At 42.6% G+C, this 10,159-nt stretch overlaps 1 protein-coding gene across 1 annotated transcript; it reads left to right on the top strand.

Annotated features, from left to right (window-relative positions):
• Positions 1 to 6,371: 6,371 nt before the first annotated feature.
• On the top strand, positions 6,372 to 7,891 carry LOC111977393 (dexamethasone-induced Ras-related protein 1). Its single transcript, XM_024006793.2, has 2 exons — positions 6,372 to 6,792; positions 7,017 to 7,891. Exons 1-2 carry the CDS (start codon positions 6,519 to 6,521, stop codon positions 7,541 to 7,543), a joined length of 801 nt encoding a protein of 266 aa, XP_023862561.1. The 5' UTR covers positions 6,372 to 6,518; the 3' UTR covers positions 7,544 to 7,891.
• Positions 7,892 to 10,159: the final 2,268 nt, after the last annotated feature.

The raw sequence follows: 10,159 nt of genomic DNA, 5'->3' as shown, positions 1-10,159 counted from the left end.
TCCCCTTACTCTTAAAGGCCCAAATTCTGTTTTCCTGTGTTTTGTATAATATTATACAACAGCTGATGCAACTAAGGGCTCTATAAAATCTGCATTGCAGAAGTTCAGCTTTACAGCGTGATGTCAATTTGAAGGCAATGTTCCTGCTTTAGCAGAGACTGTATTCACGATAAACGCTGCATATGTCGGTTCAATCACAAATGAACTTAAAATGTATATTTTGAACTCTGCAACGTTTTAGCTTTACAGATTGAATAGAGACATTTTTTATCATTGTACTTTCAACCAGCAAGAGTTTTGGCTTGCCTGGTGTCATCACCAGGCAGAAAATTGGTTAATAGACCGACAACAAAGAGTTACAAACCGCTCTGCCAATAACAGCTAGTTTTCAGTTTTCCCCTCTCCACTCYGACCACTCCCAGACAGTCCTAGCAAAATTCTTGCTTGAGAAAGTTTTTTGTTAATTTTATTAGAAAATTATTACATTAAGGTACTTAATTGTGACCCAGAAATGATTTGATATTGATATAAAAACAGCTGCATTGAGCCTTTAAAGACATGCTCCGGAACTTTGGCAACTAGTAAATATTTTCTAAATATGAGACTTTGGGTTAGATGTGTCAATGTTTAGTTCATACAGTACATGCATAATCTATGAGCAGAATTACTGTTTTACCTCAAATAGCCACAAAATCGCTAGTTGTAAAGCGACTGTTTTCTGGACGCTGTGCTGCGCCATTTTCTCCATATTTTCCCCCATGTAGTCCAGCMTCCTAGCAATTCGAGTTTCAGCCAATGAGCTTCAGCCCCTCGCCATTTGAGTGACAGCTAGCAAGATGCACACACAGAAGAGTGAGAGAGCGAGCAGTGACTTGGTGCACATATTCTGAACTATGTGACATAGTAGCAGTTTTCAGGGACCAGTTTTGGCTCATGAGAGCTACTTTCAGAACTACTGGCTAAAAAGTTCCCGGAGAATCTCTTTAACAGTTCAGAAAGTCACCACCACACCCCATCTTTATACATTTAGGCCTAGATTCAATCAGGTCAAGCGTTAACCAGTAATAGCAGACACCCAGATATTTTGGCAGTGTCAGAAGTTGGARGCGTCCAATCGGTGAGCAGCTGCTCTCGCGATCATTGTCACGAAGCTACATCCACCCCACTCCTGTTATTAGAACGAGAAAGTGTAGGCTATATGGAAATAATTCAGCTCAAATTGAAAAATCATTAAAGGAAATAATTAGGATTTGTGTCAACCTAATCGAGGTGTAGGTTACATCTGACATTCCAGTGTTCGTAAACAAGGCTGCATGGGATTTCTGGCAATGTCCGCTTTAGGTGTAATGCCAGGAGCCACTTGTGGATTTGACAGCTCTAACCCAGTTCCAGCTCTATGAGGATGTTGGCTAAAGCAGATCTGATTGAATTGAGCCCTTTAATGTCAAAACCAATTATTCTTTGTGTACCCTTCACCACRCTTCCCTCTCACTCTGACCCCTACCATGACAACCAAATTAAATCAGAATGTAGGCAACAGTTGTTATAGCACTTGGGCTATAGTCAGCAAAGATGAGGAGTTGAACTGATAGTGCCTTRTAATTGAAATTGTCACYTGATGACCTGTTCGTCCTCTCCCTGCCTCAGCATGGGTGACGCTCTCTCACTCTCACTACTGCCTGTCTTTGACCCCTGCCATAATAATAGGACCAAATACCATTATCAYATGACAAAAAATGGATGGGGTTAGCTTATTAACACACATTAGATTCTGCTTTTATTAGCTAAATTATTTATTTACTGGCTGGCAATATGTATAGCTAGCAATATGTATAGCTAGCTAGCTGACTACATAGTACCAGTCTATTACAGAGCAGCAGGTAGCCAAGCAGTTAAAAGCGTTGGGCCAATAACCGAGGTTTCAAGCAGACTACTTGAAAAAATCTGGAACTTAACGCTAAATCCTCCTATAAGTCACTCTTTATAAGAGTGATGGATAAGAGTAACTGCTAAATGACTCAAATAAAATGAAGCTGCAGTAGAAAAAGGGAAGATCCAGATACAGTGCRAGCTAAAATAGGCAACCTTTTTACCAAATATTATCTCATCACCAATATTTCGCTAGTCATAGGAATACAACATAGGAACATTTACATTTATGAAATGCTTGTTTTAAACTTTCAAAACATGTATACATTGGAGCACTCGTGAATATAYGGTGCATTCGGAAAGTATTCAGATCCCTTGACTTTTTCCACATTTTGTTATGTTACAGTATTCTAAAATGTATTAAATTGTTTTTTCCCCTCATCAATCTACACACAATACCCCATAATGACAAAGCAAAAACAGTTTTTTAGACATTTTTGCAAATGTATTAAAAATAAGAAACGTAAATGAAGGCTATTCCATGCGAGAAATTGATAGGAAACTGAAGATCTCGTACAGCGCTGTGTACTACTCCCTTCACARAACAGCCCAAAGAAGAGTGGGAGGCCCCGGTGCACAACTGAGCAAGARGACAAGTACATTAGAGTGTGTAGTTTGAGAAACAGACGCCTCACAAGTCCTCAACTGGCAGCTTCATTAAATAGTACCCGCAAAACACCAGTCTCAACGTCAACAGTGAAGAGGCGACTCCGGGATGCTGGCCATCTAGGCAGAGTTACAAAGAAAAAGCCATATCTCAGACTGGCCAATAAAAAGAAAAGATTAAGATGGGCAAAAGAACACAGACACTGGACAGAGGAAGATTGGAACAAAGTGTTATGGACAGACAAATCTAAGTTTGAGGTGTTCGGATCACAAAGAAKAACATTTGTGAGACGCAGAAAAAATGAAAAGATGCTGGAGGATTGCTTGACGCCATCTGTCATCATGGTGGAGGCAATGTGATGGTCTGGGGGTGCTTAGGTGGTGGTAAAGTGGGAGATATGCACAGGGTAAAGGGATCTTGAAGAAGGAAGGCTGTCACTCCATTTTGCAATGCCATGCCATACCCTGTGGACAGCGCTTAATTGGAGCCAATTTCCTCCTACAACAGGACAATGACCCAAAGCACAGCTCCCAACTAAGCAAGAAATATTTAGGGAAGAAGCAGTCAGCTGGTATTCTGTCTATAATGGAGTGGCCAGCACAGTCACCGGATCTCAACCCTATTGAGCTGTTGTGGGAGCAGCTTGACCATATGGTACGTAAGAAGTGCCCATCAAGCCAATCCAACTTGTGGAACGTGCTTCAGGAAGCATGGGGTGAAATCTCKTCAGATTACCTCAACAAATTGCCAACTAGAACGCCAAAGGTCTGCAAGGCTGTAATTGCTGCAAATGGAGGATTATTTGACGAAGCAAAGTTTGAAGGACACAATTATTATTTCAATTAAAAATCATTATTTATAATCTTGTCAATGTCTTGACTATATTTCCTATTCATTTTGCAACTAATTTCATGTACGTTTTCATGGAAAACAAGGACATTTCTAAGTGACCCCAAACTGTGATATTTCAGTTTTTTTATTTTTATGCATTTGCAAAAATGTATAACCTGTTTTCGCTTTGTCATTATGGGGTATAGTGAGGAAAAATCTATATTTAATCAATTTTATAATAAGGCAGTAGCAAACGATGTGGAAAAAAGGGAAGGGGTCTGAATACTTTCCGAATGCAYYGTACAGTAGCTACCTCTCCTCAGCACACACCGCAAAGAGCGAGAGCGGTTAGTGAGCTGTTACTGCAGACCAGAGCAATACATTACCAACCGATGAAAAGGGAACAAGAGGTTCATTTCCTTTCCCCCCGTTCTTCTTACGAGCTGTGCTCAACTCTTTTTCCTGTTTACCACGAGGCTGGCCGGCTGCCTCTGGGGACCGGGCACAATCAAAAGCTATTTAGCAGCGGGGGACACTGAGGAGCCCTGTGGTGCGAAACCACATAAAGCCAGTAGCTGCTTAACGCTTTACAGTGGGGATTTTTTTTCTTCAATCAATCAAACTCATCATGGTATATTATTGACCTGTTTCTAATATTGGGTCATTACCCCCCCATCACTCCGCAAGTTACGTGCCTAAATTAGAGACCTGTGCACCAGGCTCCGGGTCAGAGAGACCCTGGGTAAGTCATCATGAACAGGTTGTGGGTACATTGGGTCACAGTACCTCTGGATTCTCTCTTTCATAACCCACCAGGGGTTTCGTCCCACTTGGAAGTCCACTTCAGTGAGTCAGCCAGCGGGGGATGCCTCTGCCACCCTCCACCTCAGGGAGGGTTGAAGTTACATACTGATTACTAGGCTAGTGGCCAATCATCAAAAACACCTTCCTCGATAGGCCCACTCCACTAGTTCAAATTTTGCAATATCTGCACTAATGGGTTACATGAATTTATGTTGCTAATCCCCCTTCCAGCCAGGCATATTCTGTACTTTTTGAGTGTGYGTCACAATATCTATMAATTTAACSACTTTTGCAGTRAAATATTTCGAARCAACCATCCATTTCATATATGGTTATTAGGCATGTGACAAAATCATAGTTGTGTTTTGTTCTACCTTGGTTAGGGGTATCTAAGAAAACGTGGGGGGCCTTGCCTCTAGCCTATACCTAGTCTCTCGTGGACGGGCAAACGTAACAGGAAGGTATCTGGATGCGACAACTATCGAAGAACTTTGTTCGCATATTTCGAATTTCGGGACGGAGAGGGGACATTTGGCCCATGCTTTGGGTGCATTCCTCTGCCCAGGCGTAGCTGACGTGTGCTTGATCTTACAATGCCTGGATAGCTATTTTATGTAGCAGCTAACCMCATATGTTATAGCAATCTGTCAGTCGATTACATACTTTATGACGTGGCACGCAACCATTGGTTGATGTATGCAACGTCTGAGCAAGGGGAACGGGTTCTTTGGCTGAGAGTGCTTTGGTGAAGACTTCACTACTATCTTTTCTCATACATCTCATAAACCTAATCCAGCATCTGATGCAATTACGCAAGGTTTGTGTTTTGGGTTTCCGAGATTTCTAATTATTGGGTTCTTAACATTAGTACACAATTTCCTTAAGCAGGTGCAGGTTTAAATAATCATAGAGACACATGCTTGCATACTGGGCGGCATGTAGTCTAGCGGTTAGAGTTTTGGTCCAGTAGTAACTGATCGGTTGCTAGTTCGAATCCCCTAGCGGACAAGTTAAAACGAAATCTGTTGATCTGCCCTTGAGTAAGGCACTTAACCCTAATTGCTCTAGGGTTTCTGTCAACAATGGCTGATCCTTGGCTGTGACCCTAGTCTCAGAGGGAGTTGGGATATGCAAAAAAAACACATTTCCATTTCACACCTCACACTTGTACATGCAGTGAAACAGGACAAATACGCGTACAGGAACACATGTAAGGGCAGATGTGTGTACACACAATGGCTATGCATTATGCAGCCACACACTGAGGGAACCATCTCTAAATACTGCTTCTATGGCTAATAATCACACAAAGCATGTTTGCCAAGGCACATGTGTGGGTCATAACATGAGTGCCCCCTTGTGGTAGGCTTTGTAAATACACATGTGTACAACAACACTTTCTTGACAGTGCCCAGGTAAACAAAACCAAAGCATGGATTGCTGTCATACCTTATCCATAGACTGCTTACAGGGTAGGAAACCAATATGTCCCTTTAACAAAACKTATTAGTGTTAGCTTAATAGTAATCAACTAAGTGCACTGTTGAATAATACAAGGCTACATTTTGTTACACTTGAATTCAATTACTTCAGTGCAATGTCTAGAATGACAATTTCATTTCCACCTATCTGAATGTGCATGGACAGTTTTCCTTTTAATCAAACAAACGATCTGACACAGTYAAATAGTAAAAGGACAGATTGTGTAGGCCCACTGCTCTGACGCATAGGAATTGGCTGGTATGGAGAGGGTTATTTTGAGTCACAAGTCCACTTCCGTTCTGTAGATTTAGTATTACTAAAGTTGTCCAAGGTCCATCATCATTCCAAACAGAATGTCCCAGAGTAGTCTAAATGACGGAAATTGTGTAATTTATTAACAATGTAATATTGCAGAAAGCGGACATTACGCACAATATTACTAACAATAGATGAAGATAAATATGCGGATGCCCAACTGTCAAAGTCGAGTCAATGCTTTGTTTATCTCCGTCKTCTCGTGTGCTTTAAGCTACAATGCATAGCTGTCCCAGTCCCCAAGGTAGTTAGTTGGTCAGCCGTTCTCAGTCTCAGACTGGAACTGACTGATGCATCAGTGGGCACCTATTACATTTTACATTCTGCTCAATGGAGCACTGAATACCGTGACGTCAGGAGAGGGAGGGCTCCGCTTTCACCTTAAATATCAGGCGCTCGCTATAGTTCAGACAGACGCAACAGAGCACACTAAGAACTTTGGAACGATAGCCTACTGTTGAATCCAACTTTGGCTGAATCTATCAAACGAAACGAAGTGTCCGAACACATTTGACTCACTCTAGGCAACTATTTAGGCTACTTTAAAATCATGATCAAGAAAATGTCTCCTTCAGAGAACGATTTCGATATCCCGGCAAAGAATTGCTGCAGGATGGTGATTTTGGGATCCACCAAGGTGGGCAAAACAGCCATCGTGTCCCGGTTTCTGAACGGAAGATTCGATGAGGAAAAGTACACGCCGACCATCGAGGACTTTCACAGGAAACTGTATAGCATTAAGGGAGATGTATACCAACTGGACATATTGGATACCTCAGGCAACCACCCGTTCCCTGCAATGAGGAGACTATCCATACTGACAGGTAAATATTCCATCTAGTTAATGCGACTCGAAGCGTGCATGTCCAATAGCAATCTGTAGTCGTGCATTTTTGTAGCTTCAAGGGTGTATGCACTGTGCGCGCATTTTGCATTGGCTGCACAACGCGCCACGGGTGCCACTACGCATGTAAATACTGTAGCCTATGTCAATGTGTTTCTTAGAAGCTAAGATACTAAATGCGTTGCTCCTCTTGTTTCCCTTCAGGTGATGTCTTTATCCTGGTCTTCAGCTTAGACAACAGAGACTCTTTCCAGGAGGTGCAGAGGCTCAAGCAACAGATCATTGAGACCAAATCGTGCCTGAAAAACAAGACCAAGGAGAACATTGACGTTCCTCTGGTTATCTGCGGAAACAAGGGYGACCGGGAGTTTTACCGCGAGGTGCAGAAGGAAGAGATTGAGCAGTTGGTGGCGGGAGACGAGCAGTGCGCATACTTTGAGATCTCAGCCAAGCGCAACACCAACGTKGATCAAATGTTCCAGACCCTATTCACCATGGCCAAGCTACCCAATGAGATGAGCCCAGACCTCCACCGTAAGGTCTCGGTGCAGTACTGCGACATGCTTCGCAGTAAGTCCTTGAAAAATAAGAACAAGAAGGACAATGGAGACGCCTACGGCATCGTGGCACCATTCGCCCGGCGCCCGAGCGTCCACAGTGATTTGATGTACATCAAGGAGAAGGCGATCGGCGGACAGGGAAAGGATAAAGAGAGATGTACTATCAGTTAAGACTGAGATGAATCTTATAGATCTTGAAACCAAAAAGGTTGTCCTTCATTTGTGATGCATCTGACAGACGGGGCTTGGGCGCGCAAKGCTGCCCATGCCGCTTACCGTCGCTCCGTAGTGGGGACACTTGAGACAGCGATGCCGAGAACCGATGTGCTCCGGGCGCAATGACACTGACTAGATTCAGACACTCCGCACACGTGGAAGCGCATGKCCACGAGACTTTTAAGAATGTTACTTTGTTCTGTTAAGAGCCTTATGTGATGTGGCTTAAAATATTGTGATATTCTTCACAAATGCGTAAAATGTGTTGTTTTGACATCTGCCYTTACAGACGGGCGAGAAAAGTGACTTTGGCGTGTGCAATGTTGAGAATAGTTTTACATTTTGTTACACATTTTATAACAGATAATTAATACTTGAATGTTGCAACCTGAAACATTTTAAATTGTGAATGTATATTTTGTGTCAGTCAATTTTTCAAAAAATAAATAAATAAACTGAAGAAAAAAAATATATACATAATCTGAATCTTCCGTTTCTTCATGTTTTTCTTCTCTTACAAGGGTTTTGAAATGGCCCACACTTCCCTCATCCCTCCATACACCTACCTAGTAGTAGGCCTAGAGATCCAGGGAAACTACTTAGGCTAAACATCAAAGCMTGAATTAATGACATAAGCTGCAATAAGCAGTTTAGCATTAAAGACAATTGCTAGCCAAATGGTCCCCTACCACACCACATATTAGTGATTGATAAAGAATGTAGCCTAATTGATGTCAGAACTATAATGATGGAACATACACTACATAGCCAAAAGTATGTGGACACCTGCTCGTCGAACATCTCATCMCCAAATCATGGGCATTAATATGGAGTTGGTCCCCCCTTTGCTGCTATAGCTGCATCCACTCTTCTGYGAAAGCTTTCCACTAGATGTTGGAACATTGCTGCTGGGWCTTGCTTTCATTCAGCCACAAGAGCATTAATGAGGTCAGGCACTAATGTTCAGCGATTTGGCCTGGCTCGCAGTCAGTGTTCCAATTCATTCCGAAGGTGTTCGATSKGGTTGAGATCAGGGCTCTGTTCAGGCCAGTCAAGTTCTTACACACTGATCTCGACACACCATTMATKTATAGACCTSGCTTTGTGCACAGGGGTATTTTTATGCTGAAACAGGAAAGGGCGTTCCCAAAACTGTTGCCACAAAGTTGGAAGCACAGAATTGTCTAGAATTTCATTGTATGCCGTAGCATTAAGATATCCCTTCACTAGAACTAAGGGGCCGAGCCCAAACCATGAAAACAGCCCCAGACCATTATTCCTCCAACACCAAACTTTTCAGTTGTCTTTATGCATTCGGGCAGGTAGCGTTCTCCTGGCATCCACTAAACCAGGATTCATCCGTCGGACTGTCAGATGGTGAAGTGTGATTCATCACTCCAGATAATGTGTTTTACTCTGCTCCACAGTCCAATGGTTGTGAGCTTTACACCACTCCAGCCGACGCTTGGCATTGCGCATGATGATCTTAGGCTTGTGTGTGACTGCTCGGCTATGGAAACTAATTTCATGAAGTTCCCGGCAAGCAGTTCTTGTGCTGATGTTTCTTCCAGAGGCAGTTTGGAACTTGCTAGTGAACATTGCAACCAAGGACAGACGATTTTTACACGGTACGCGGTTCAGCACTCAATGGTCTCGTTCTGTGAGCTTGTATGGCCTACTGAGCCATTGTTGCTCCTAGACATTTCCACCTCACAATAACAGCACTGACAGTTGCCCGGGGAAGCTCTAGCAGGGCAGAAATTTGATGAACTGACTTTTTGGAAAGGTGGCATCCTATGACGGTGCTACGTTGAAAGTCACTGAGCTCTTCAGTAAGGCCATTCTACTGTCAATGTTCGTCTATGGAGATTGCATGGCGGTGTGCTCAATTTTATACACCTGTCAGCAACGGGTGTGGCTGAAATAGCCAAATCCACTAATTTGAAGGGGTGTCCACACCTGTTTTTGTGTATTTAAAGGGACATGCACAATCTCAGCTTTTTCACCTCTTGCACTATTGTTTTTTTCTAGGCCTACATACTACTATATATATATATTTAGGCCTACGTACTACTATATATATATATATTTAGGCCTACATACTGCAATAAATATATATTTTTGATGTCTCTCTCCTTGGTGCCAGACACAAACGTGTGAAATTTCACACAATAAAGCATGGAAATAATGTATAGCCTAGAACAGGGGTATTCAACTYTTACCCAAAAAGGTCCGGAGCCTGCTGGCCCTGTTCTACCTGAGCAGCACCCACCTGATGTCCCAGGTCTAAATAAGTCCCTTATTAGAGGGGAACAATGAAACAAAAGAGTGGAACTGGCTTCAAGGTCCAGAGTTGAATTTTAGAGGCCTAGGCCTACATGCCTCTGCCCACACCATGGCACAGAAAACATAACTCTCCTACCAGACTAAAACACATACTGTAGTCCTGTTCTAAACCAACATCCAACCAGAAACATTTCAACACATCAAATTCAGCCTRATTCTGTGTATCCTGTAAATTCATACACAAGAAYGKTGACATGTYKTGATTATYCTACGAARACTGGGACA

Source organism: Salvelinus sp. IW2-2015, linkage group LG18, assembly GCF_002910315.2.
Source record: "Salvelinus sp. IW2-2015 linkage group LG18, ASM291031v2, whole genome shotgun sequence".
NCBI lineage: Eukaryota > Metazoa > Chordata > Actinopteri > Salmoniformes > Salmonidae > Salvelinus > Salvelinus sp. IW2-2015.
Note: the sequence above shows the minus strand (reverse complement) of the source record. Positions and strands in the feature narration are given on the sequence as shown.